The sequence below is a fragment of the Cryptomeria japonica genome, chromosome 6 (genome assembly GCF_030272615.1).
Source record: "Cryptomeria japonica chromosome 6, Sugi_1.0, whole genome shotgun sequence".
Classification (NCBI taxonomy): domain Eukaryota; kingdom Viridiplantae; phylum Streptophyta; class Pinopsida; order Cupressales; family Cupressaceae; genus Cryptomeria; species Cryptomeria japonica.
In genome coordinates, this window is record NC_081410.1 from 449,880,023 (window position 1) to 449,892,423 (window position 12,401).

The following is a 12,401-nucleotide window of genomic DNA, read 5'->3' on the forward strand; positions in this document are numbered from 1 at the left end:
TATATAGATCGAATTTGAACATCTCTTGGGTTCCAGATTATATGTTTTATAATCAGGCCTATTAGCCTGATTGTAGCCTAGATGTTGTCAGCTAGTTGTACTTAAATTAATAATATAATCAAGGATCGATCTGGCATTCTCTGTATTATGTGTTGTTGTTTCCATTGTGTTGATCTTGTTGCATGGTCTGGATAGTTCTCTTTGAGGACCCTGCTTCCATGGCTGCGTCAATTGGTATAAGAGCAAAGGTTCTTAGTCCAAGAAGATTATGTCCTATTGAAACTTGTTGTAGGGTGGCGGATTGTGGATTAGGCCTGCAGCTGCAAAGGACTTGTCTAAATGGCGCGAAGAGGAAATGTTAGAGGTGGAGCAGAAAAAGATGTAGATCTGGATGATGGATATGTTGAGATAGATTGAAGCTCGATTGGAAGCTATTGAAAAGGCCAAGAGAAGAGGTCGGCATATTGAGGATGTGAGTGAAGATGAAGAAGAAGTGGGAGTGGGAGAAGTAGGAGTGAATCCATCGATGATCGATCCAGATGAAGAGAGGTTCATAAGAGCCTTGACAAGAGAGAATACTAAACCACATATTAACCCACCAGACTATGATGGCAAGTTAGATTCAAATGAATTTGAATTACAGAGATGGAGAAATATTTTGATTTTGAAAACACAAGTGAAGATAAGAAGGTGAGATACTCTTGCACAAAGTTGAAAGGACATGCATCATTGTGGTGGGAACATTTGCAAATGGATAGATAGAGAAGAGGCAAGGAGAAAATTAAATCTTGGGATAGGATGGTGAGTAAGTTGAAGGCGAAGTTCTTACCCGTGGATTATTAAGTAAATTTTTTCCATAAATTGCAAAACCTGAAGCTAGAGGAGTATACCAAAGAGTTCTACAAGTTGAACATCAAATCCAAACATACCAAAGATGAGGTTGAACAGATTGCGAGGTATATCAATGGATTGTGGATGTCTATACAGGAGGAGATCATTTTAATCAAGTTGCAGAGTGTGGAAGAGGATTATCAATATGCCTTGAAGGCTGAGGAAAAGTTGAACAAAAGACATGAGAAAAGATAGAGAGGAAGAGGAGGAAAATTTCAAAGAGGTAGAACATTTACCAGAAACGGAAGATCTTTTGTTCAGCAGAACAAAGGCAAGGAAGAAGGCAAAGATGATAATTCTCACCAAAGAGATGATAGGAACTTTTACTGGAATGGTGGACAAAGTGGCTACTAGAACAAGGGTTATAAGAGGGATGGAAAGAGGAAGTTTGGAGGAACTTGTTTTAAGTGCGGAGAAGAAGGACACCGAGCCTTTGAATGTAAGCAAGGTAATAGGACATAGAAAAATGGAAGAACTGCTCTGGCCGAGGAGGAGCCTACCAGATCCCTGAATAAACCTGAAGATGGAGAAGATTTGATGATAAGGAGAATCCTATGTTAGAATTAAATTAACCAGGAGTCGTTGTAGAGGAAGAATTTGTTCTAGACAAAGCATAAGATTGAAGGTAAGTATTGAAAATTTATAACTGATAGTGGTAGTTTGGATAATCTAGCCTTAGATGAGTTGGTGAACAAGTTGAATTTGTAGAGGAAGAAACACCCTAAACCCTATTAGATAGCATGGATTCATGACGATCATAAGGTACTGGTGAGTGAACAATGTTTGGTAAAATCTAAGATTGGATCTTACCATGATGAAGTTTTGTGTGACATTATGCCTATGGATGTATGTCATATCTTACTAGGGAGACCATGAAAATATGATAGACAAGCATTGCATGGTGGAAGGAAGAACATACATACTATTGTTGTAAGAGGGATGAAACAAACTTTGCTATCTTTGGAAGAGACAGTTAAGAGTGTGATTTGTATAAATGTGAGAATTTGTTTGGTTGATGAACAAAATTTTCTGGATGGTTTGAGGAGAGAGAATATGTGCTATGCCTTAATCCCTGAGAAGTCTGATTTGAAATCAGAAGGGGGACAATCGGAGGATATAAAGAAGCTATTGATAGAATATGGAGACATAATTTCAGATAACGTGCTTGATGGATTGTCACCTATGAGGAGTATTAGTCATTGTATGGTTTTGATCCCTAGAGCTAGTGTGCCTAATAAAGTTGCACACTGGATGACACCAACAGAGAATGAAGAATTGAATAGACAATTACATGAGTTGTTGAGGAAGGGTTTGATCAGGGAAAGCTTGAGCCCTTATGCAATCTCTGTTGTGTTAGTACCTAAGAAGAATGGAGAGTGGAGAATGTGTATCGACTCTAAAGTCATAAACCGGATCACAGTGAAGTACAGGTTTCCTTTGCCAAGGATGGATGATATAATGGACTGTTTGACTGGAGCCAAATATTTTATAAAGATAGATTTGAAGAGCAGATACCATCAAATTAGGATTAGAGAAGGAGATGAGTGGAAGACTGCATTCAAGACAAATGAAGGACTATATGAGTGGTTGGTGATGCCTTTTGGACTAACTAATGCACTGAGTACTTTCATGAGGTTGATGAATGAGGTATTGAAGAAATTCTTGGGTAAGTTTGTGATTGTGTATTTGGATGACATTCTAATTTTTAGTAAGATAAAAGAGGAGCATTTATCGCATTTGAGACAAGTTTTGCAGAGGTTGAGATAAGAGAAGTTGTTGATAAACCTTAAGAAGTGTAGTTTCATGAAGGAAGAACTATTATATTTGGGATTTGTGATATCTACGAATGGATTGAAGATGGACCCAGAGAAAGTAAAAGCAATTGTTGAATGACCTACATTAGAGAGCATTGGAGAGGTAAGATCATTTCATGAATTGGCTAGCTTCTATCAGAAGTTCTTTAGGAATTTTAGTTCAATTTGTAGCCCTATGACTGAGACAATGAGAGGAGACTAGAAGGATTTTACATGGAAATTTGGAGCAAATAAAAGTTTTGAGTTGTTGAAGTAGAAAGTGACAGAGCAGCCTGTGTTAGCCCTACCGGATTTCAACAAAGTATTTAAAGTAGATTGTGATGCAAGTGGGAATGCCATTGGATCAATATTAATTCAGGAAGGAAGACTAGTAGCCTATTTTAGTGAGAAGTTGAATGATGCAAGGAGAAGATATTCAGTGTATGATCAGGAGTTCTATGCCACAGTTCAAGCATTGAAGAAGTGGAGACATTATTTGTTGCCTAAGGAGTTTGTGTTGTATACAAATCATCAAGCATTGTAGTTTTTGAAAAGTCAAGGTAAGTTGAACCAGAGCCACACAAGATGGGTTGAATTCATGTAGAGCTATACTTTTTTTTTGAAACATAAGAGTGGAAAATCAAATAGTTGTTGATGCCTTGAGTAGGAGAAGAAATTTTCTGACTGAAATGAGAACTAAAGTACTGGGTTTTGATGAGTTGAAGACCTTATATGAGGAGGAACCTGATTTTGCTAAACCCTGGAAAGCTTGTATAGAACCTATTGTGATGGACCAAAGCAAATGGTTGGATTATTTCATTCAAAATGGGATGTTGTTTAGAGGAAATCAATTGTGTGTGCCTCAAAGCTCTATGCGAGACAATTTGATAAAGGAGAAGCACAGTGGAGGATTAGCAAGGCATTTAGGTATTGACAGGACAATGGCTTCGATAAGTGAGAATTACTTTTGGCCTCAGATTCATAAGGATGTAAGGAAATTCGTTCAGAGTTGTAGAATTTGTCAAGTTGCAAAAGGTGGAAGTTAGAAGGTAGGATTGTATAAACCTTTGACGGTACTAGAGAGACCTTGGGAAGACATAAGCATGAATTTCATACTTGGACTACCTAAGACCTAGAGAGGGAATGATTCTATATTTTTGGTAGTAGATAGATTCTCAAAGATGGCACATTTCATACCGTGTAAGAAGACAACAGATGCAGTGCATGTAGTAGACCTATTTTCTCTGGGGTGTTTGGGAAGATCTTATGATTTGGTTTTGCAGTATTGTTTTACTGATCACTATTTTGCAGGGTTCACTATATCCTCCGGTATATTCCGGTGTGATAAGATCTTGTGCTGAGACTTTGGGACATTGTATAGGATGGTCTTATGTATCTTCATTTAAGATAGAACATGTTTTGGTGCTCCACAAGTTATATTTCTTCGTGATAGTTGTTGATTGGTTGTTTTCTTGAGCTTTCAACTGTTGACCGATGAAGATTTGATAAGTGGTGTTGGTGCAATTGTTTTTTATTATTCTAACATCCTTGTTGGTGTTTCCTAATCATGTTTTATTTTTTTTGGCGGTTCACATTGATCATTGTGTGAGTTTTTGGTGGTTTCTATGAACCGGTGATGATTTTCATGTTATGTGATTTTCTTGGTGGTGTAGTGTGTTGCGGTTGGTCTTGGCGTGATTTCTGGTGGAGTTGTGTGTTTGGGAATTTGATTTAGGTCCATGCTATGATATGTAAATCATTATATTGGTCCAGTGATCGATCTTTGTATCGTGTGATGTAATTTTATAATCGAGGGTTGAGGGTTTAGCCGACCTTGTTATCAAGGTTGATGATTTGTATATATAGATGAGATATTCATGTAATTTAGGTGTCGATGTTGTGTCTTCATTATCAAAGAGTGGTGTATGTGTGAACAAGTGATTTACCCTTCAGTGTTGAGATTGAAGTGAGATTGGTGTTGTAGGGCAGACATCTGTGCTTAACCGAAACTATAATCAGGCATTTGAAGATGCTATTCCTTCAGTTCATTTCTTCCAGATTGTAGTCCGAATCTTATTGTAAGTCAATGAGACTTCCTTGAGGGTTGCAACCTTCCGGGCCATTATATTTGAGCAGTGAGCTCTAGGCAGTGTGCCTAAATGCATGTGCATTCCCCATTGTAACATTTTCACATACTATTGCATAATATCATCTTATTGTGGGTAGGTTCCCACTGTGTTTTTTCCCTTAATCAGGTTTTCCACGTCAAAATCTTGATGTTGTGTGTTGTGCTTTCAATTTGCTTATCTTTGCTGTTACTGTAGTTTATTAGATCTATTTTGGTGATTAAGTTTGGAGATCTGGTGAAGATTGATTCACCCCCCTCTCAGTCTTCCTTCCTGGTTGCTGCTAACAAAAAACTACCACCATGTGCATATCAACACTGGAAACAACTTTTTGATGATATCTCTTTTTCTCGATTCGACTCTGTATGACTATGTTAAGGGCAAAAAACCAACTGCTACTTTCTATGGTTTGGAAGGCTTGAAGGGTTCCCCAAAATTGAGAATTGCCAAAAAATAAAAATGTTTAAAAAATAAAAGGTTTTTTAAAATAGTAAGTTTCCAAAATAGAAACTTTATGAAAATAGAAACTTTTCAAAAATGGAAACTTGCCAAAAACAAAAACTTGTCGAAAACAAAAACTCACTGAAAATGGAAACTTTCTAAATTTTTTTGCAAAGAATTCTTTGATCTCCAATTTTAACAAATTGATAGGCAATTTTAGGGTTCTCTGATCTCCTAAACATGACGATGAGGTGTTTTTTGCTCCAAACTAACTAGATTTTTCAGCTACCTCAAGGAATTGCCTCAAAAAATGTGCCCTTAGCCATTTTGACCCCAAATTTCAACTGCTTAGTTTTTGAGAAAATGGTAGTTGATCCCAGGGTTTTTTGACATTGTACACTCAATGGCGAGGCCCATTTTGCTCCAAAGTTAATGAAAAAATTGTCCACCTCTAGATCCACAAAAAAACAAATATGGTGCTCTACAATACTTATGAGTAAAGAAAACCCTCAAATCTTAAGAAGGGGCTCAAGTTGAATTTGCTCTCTGATACCATGTTGAATTTTTAAAGCTCTGATACCATGTTAAATTTTCAAAGCTTTGATAACATGTTGATGTAAATATTAAGCTTTGATAACATGTTAAATTTTACAACACAAAAGATTGCAACACGAGCCTACAAGATCAAATGCTAAACAAAACACCTTCCACGAAGGAGAGCTACACAAATGAATGCTATATTACTCAAAAGCAAAGAATACAAAATGAGTTACAATTGTTCAATGAGATGCTTATAAAGAAAGCACATAACTAAATTTAGGAGAACTAAAGTGTAAGCATGAGGAGCTAAATAAAGCTCAACTCTAACTAAACCAGATGCATAAAAGCTAAATTAGGCGCACAACTAAAATAAGCACTCCCAAGTGAAGTTAAACAAAAAAACATAACTAGTAAAAAATCAACTAATAGCTAATATGCTCTAACAATGCAGACTCATCCAACATCTCCTTCATGGAACCTATGCTAGCCAATGCTCATTCCCTTTAGTAATCCTCGTTCATCGCCATTCCCCACAACATAGATAGTTGCAAAGGGCTATTGAAGTTGTAGTAAACTTGCAGCCAACATCCTCTCTATGGCCTAATATTGTCATCTTGAATTGCCATATCAATGTACATTTTATGTCAGCCCACCATTTAGACCGCACACAAGCCTCCACGATCTAGTCTTTGTCCTCAAACTCCAATAACCAAGCTAAGAAGAGTGATACTATATTTGAATTGGTGTGCTATATATACTTCAGGCTCATATATTCATCCACTTGCACCATTTCAATAGCTTGTTGCAACATTGGAGTTTGCCATTTAAACACATCCTTCAATCTCCTATACTAAATTCTTCCCTTGAAGGTCACCCGCCTTTCTCACATTTGAACCCAAAGATGGCCTTAATTTTTGATTGACATTTGTTCTTAGCCTTTGCTTATATAACCAACCTCTTTTATTTCATAAGCTTCTTACACCATTGCTAGCTCCAATCCTCAATCAATTATGTTAGAACAACCCCACCCAAGAGCTCAAATTAAGAATTATCAATGTTGTCATCCCTCTTCGTCAACCTCCTCCAATACCTCATGCCAAACATCCATCAGGTCCAAAATGCCATTATCATCTTGAATTTCAAAAGCCCAACTTGCCAATTGATCAACTGATGTATTCACTTCTTGACTAATATGCAAGAAACAATATTCCTCCATCTCATCCAACAATTGTTGAATGGGTTAAATAATTTTGTTAAGTTTTTGGTTTGACATTCGACCCTATCTAATTATGCTTATGTTTTAAAGGCGAGCCATGTCACCTACATCTTTGCCTCATTATTGGTTCTGTGCAATATTTTTGTAGAATTGAGTGCTAAAATTATTCCTTCCTAATCTCTCACCACAAACCCTACACCTAGTGGACTTGGATTACTATAAGCAACCATATCAAAATTAACTTTTAACCACCCCTCCTTTGAAGGGGTCCAAGCCACACCCCACATTTATTGATTGATGGATGAACACATTCAACCCCATGAAAGAAAAATCCTTCTAAACATTAATACAAACTACATAACCTATTTATTTAGTAACTAAATAAAAAACATATCTAATACAAAACTCCATTAAATCTTAAATTATATTAAATATAATCTTTTAGCCTTATTAAAATTTAATTACAATGATTAAAAAATTCTCAATGTACTACTCACAATTATTATTTTTTTTCTTTTTCTTTTATTGATTGACATTAAAAAAATAAATAAATTATTTTCAACGTGTTAACTATAATTTGAATACATATGTTCTAGTCCTAAGACCCTCGGGCGGTTAAGCGAAGAGCTTTGATCACTACAAACCTTAAAGAAAACCATTTTTTATTATTTTTTGCCTTTATGTTAAACTTCAAGTCGAGAATGGACGCCAATGTTTTATTATAGCTTGAAACTTGGATGCGTACACACTGGCATTATGCTCAGATTATTTGAATCAAGTAGCGGATAAGGCTGTTCGTATTTGGCGGAATGATGCTCACAGAGAGAATGAATTGTGCAATTAGTCTGTCTGGTAGAATGGCCGGCAGATGTTCCAGTAATGCATCTAAACCAGATAACAACTCAAATAAAAATGAACCTAAATACGTGAAGAAAAACTTGAGTAGTGGGGGGCAGGGGAATCGAAAGCAGAAGACAAACAGCTCTTCCAGAAGTAGCAGAATTCGCAAGTCGCTTATGCAAGAGCAGGTTAAATTCACCACTCCCGTGAGCACTGACCCACACGTGGCTATCCTCGGAGGGGGAATGTCCGGTCTCATTTGCGCCCTCACGCTCGAAGATAGGGGAATTCGCTCTACTGTTTTTGATACGGTAAATAATATATTGCTCCATTCAACATTATTTTCTCAGTTATTTGATTGGAGTTACTCAACTTTGTAGGGAGGTAATGCCAATGCATTGGAAAACATAAGAATGATACAGGAGTGATTTAATGAGATAACTTAATATGCAGTCATTTTGCTTAAAACCTTCAATCTGGATAATAGACTAGAAGAAGCTGATGGTGTATAAAGTTTTTGGTTACTGGATCCTTAAAGACAAACTATACCAAGTGTCAGGGGTGTTGAATTTAGGATAAACAGTTTATGACTTATGGACTAGAAGAACCTGATGGTGTATAAAGTCGTTGGTTCCTGGATCCTTAAAGACAAACTATACCAAGTGTCAGGGGTGTTGAATTTAGGATAAATAGTTTATGACTTATGGTCAGGTAGGTACAACAATAGACCAATTGATAAGGGTGGGAAATATTTTCTTCTGCTTCAATCTCTGCTAAACTTAGGGGGTTGTATTATCTGAGGTATATGTTTTAATATAATTAAAAAGAGACCTCGATAAAATATATCTTGGGAGAAATCATGTCCAATGCAAAAGAAACTCCAATTTGAGTGTCACTAAGCACCTATTGCTGGTCTATCGTAAACAAGGATTTCACATCTCTATATGCATAGATGCTAACCATGAAGAGATTAAAGACGTATCCTTCTTAAACCCTTAAGATATTCAATCTCAAAACTCACTTCATACATAGAGGCAGAAAGAACAACGTTATGTTTATTAAAGATTTTTGTTTTTGTTCAATAAGTATGGTGGTGTGATGGAAGATTGAACATGTAGCAGATAGGTGCCTTTATCCTATAGTGGCAGCAGAGTATAGGTTCCCGTTGACGTGTATTTTGTACACAATCATACACAGAATAAAATACCCAAGGGTACCTTATCCTCTCTTGAATAAAATCTCTAACTGCTGAAGATATCGCAAGAAGGATCAGTTAGGGTGACTTCAATGTTCTTTTTAGTAGGGTCTCTACGTGTGGATAAGCACCAGTGGTCGTTGTGATTGCTGTTTCATCAAGGGGTCTTACGTCAAATCCGAACTGCAGGAACAGGATCTCCTAATACTAACAAGTTCTCAAAAAAAGATCAAAAGAGTAGGGCTTGCAAGAGATAAAGTCTAATCTAATCCTAAGAATGACTCAATGTGGACGAGACTTGGCGAGATTCTACCAACTTCAATATTGCCATAAATTAACAACTCAATTGAAATTGATGCGATCTTCTAAGGTAACAAATGATTTTTCAATACATCAAGGATCAAGGACACTACCACGAAGGTACATATCCAAGATACAACAATGATTGAAGGTTTAAGCGATTCAAGTATCTCCAGTCGACCACGCAAGGCGTTCCTACAATCAGCAAGAAGCTAGTGGTTTGGAAAGTGAATCCTACCAAAGATCAAGTCTAACACTTTGTCCTTCAAATTAACACACTACTTTGATTGAGAATGATTCAAGAAAATGAACAACCATGAAGATAACCACAAGAATTGCAATAAAACACCATAACTTCAATATTTTATTGATCTCAAAGCCATCATGAACAACAATTGCTTGAAATTCCTTCTTCAAAGCTCAATCTTGCTACAAAATACTTGCTTCTATCAAATTGCTAATCTCTAATCACTAATTTCTAGTTTTTTTTCTCTCTATCTATCTATATATCAAAATGAAAAGAAATGAGGGTATATATAGCATCCTCAATTACAATGAACGGTCCAGATCAAAAAGAAGATCAATGGCCAAGATTATGACACCTAAACTCTAATTAGGGTTTATTACAAATAGTCCCCTTTTTACTGAACAATATTAAATGCATAGCCAAATATTAAATTTTGGCACAAAAATCTAGGAGACATAGACCAATGACAATTAAGGTGCCATGTCATCTATAACAACCTTTCTTCTAGAATCTTATTCCCTTTCCAATGCTCCTTCTTAGCATATGCAATGAATCTGGATACGATTCCTTTGATCTCAGCAATTGGAATCTCGAGAAGATTCCTCATTCGTTCTTCCAAGTGGATGACCTGATCGAAAGCCTTGAGAAGAGCAGCGTGCCATTCAGGTTCAAGTTCTTTGGTCTTCTCAATCAGGAGCATGGTGGCAAACATCTGGTCCCGTTGCTCATCTGTAATAACATTTTCATCTTTGCAAAAGATGACCTTAACTCTTTCCTCCAATTCTTGCAAATCCACATTTGTCTCAACTTCGATCCTCCTGCCAAGAATAGTACGTAGTACCTCAAACACTCTGTCCTGGATCGGGTGGATAACCTCCTCAACATGATTGCATCTAGTACTAATGTCTCCAAAGAGAACTTCCTTCATCTGGAGTAAAGTCGACCACTGAAGTAAACTATGAGGTCCACCATCCACTATCTTTTCTTGTGCTAGGACTTTTCTCGATGTTTGTCTGATTACTTGCAGGACAGGAATGATAACATCTTTAGTATGGGCAAAGGCGGCTACCGTTATCATCAAATTGTGGATGATCTCAAGAACCTGGATAGCTCGGTGAATAGTCTGCATCATCCTTGTTGCAAATTCCATAGCAACTGTATGAGACTTGTCAATCCAAGAGCTCACAAGCTGGACCAAACTTCTGACTCTCTCTGCCTCACCAATCGATTGAAGGGGAAGTGCCTGTACGGGTGATCTTGCTGGATCCTGACGTCCCAAAGGCTGATTGAGATGGTTGAAATATGTCCTCCATGCACCTCTCTCTCTCTCAAGCTTTCTATTTTTTTCCATTTCTTCCCTAAGCTTGTCTTTCAATGCTTCAAATGAATCGGTGGCATCATCTAGTGTCTGCTCGACTGTGAGTGGACCAAGCTCAAATGTCTCTACATCATATTCTTCTGCAAGGATCTCACCTTCATACTTGTCCACGGCCGGTGTAGCTATCTGCAATATTCTGGATCCAGTCTCATCTCTAATCATCTTGGACATCTTAGTAGCCTTCCTCTTCTCCGTCACTTCCTGGGAATGTCCAACAAGGCTCTCCAAATCAATCACATTATCTTCGTCCTCAATTACAATCACCCTTGTCAGTCTCTCCTTTAACCAATCTGGAATGGCGGATCTTGTTTCTCTAACTTGTATCTCCTTAAGCAATGTTTCTTCTTCTCTGAGAGGAGATGTCACTTCGTTATCATTCTTGTCTTAATGTAGCTCATTGACTTGGAGAGATTGGTTTGATGAGCGTTGAGTTGCCTGTCCTTCTTCTTGTTTATCGTTCTGTACCATTGATTCCATAGACTCCTCCATTTCAAGTGTCCTCTTCTCTTGTCGAGAAGATGTGCCGGATGAACGATCTCGGTTGGCTTCTTGCTTCTTCTTGGAGGATTCTCTTTTCTCAGGCCTCTCTTTTCTCTTTGAGCCTCTAGGATGGGGATTGCCTTCACTTACACTTCGGAGGTTGCCTTCACTTGCGCTCTTGGTATTAAGATTACCTTCACTTACACTTGCTCCACCTTCAGCTGGTTTTTCTTCCAAAGTAAAAGTCATGGATATGCCTTGTTCTCTCAACTTCTGATGCTGCACATCAACCCATCTGCGAGTACAAGACAAAATTGGAGCCATCAAAGCATCTAGATCCACAATCTCGGGTTCATTCCAATCTAGCCTCACTGATTTGCTTTCCCGATCATAAGATGATTGGAGATGTCTGCCACTGTCCTGAGCTTGGTCGGCCACTCTGTAAATTCTGCATTTCCTGATGAAGTCCAAAGGTAGTCTGGAATGCATCTTTCTTTTCACTTCAAGATCATCTGAGAGATTCATCATAAAGTCCTCTATCTGAAACTCATGCTTATATTTTCTTCCGACTGTCTCCTCTATATGCCCATAAGGATCAAAACTCTCTCTCAAAGCAAAGAATGAAAATGAATATAAAGCTAACTCCTTCTCTGCATCATCCATGGCTAGAGCATTAGGACATACCTCAACTGAATTGCCTAATATGATAGGTACAGGAACTCCATTCCCATGTCTGTGTCTGAATGCCTTCGCATAAGCTGCCAATTGTCTTGTTACCTCAAGTAACACAATTCTGTCTGTCGGATATCTCGGCAACATGTATGGAGGTGAAGGACATCCATGAACTCTAATATATGTAAATTTCGGGAATTGGATAAACCAAGCACCGTACCTCTTTACTAGCTCTTGTGCATCCTGTGATAGTCTATTGTGAATCCCGCCTTGCAACGTCCT

At 37.6% G+C, this 12,401-nt stretch overlaps 1 protein-coding gene across 1 annotated transcript in view; it reads left to right on the plus strand.

The window, feature by feature from the left end:
* The first annotated feature begins 7,680 nt into the window (after positions 1-7,680).
* Positions 7,681-12,401, plus strand: part of LOC131037523 (uncharacterized) — a 229,658-nt gene continuing 224,937 nt past the window's right edge. The window contains exon 1 of the mRNA XM_057969681.2: positions 7,681-8,158. Coding sequence (XP_057825664.2) covers positions 7,817-8,158 — 342 coding nt within the window. The 5' untranslated portion in view covers positions 7,681-7,816. The remainder of the gene's footprint in view (positions 8,159-12,401) is intronic.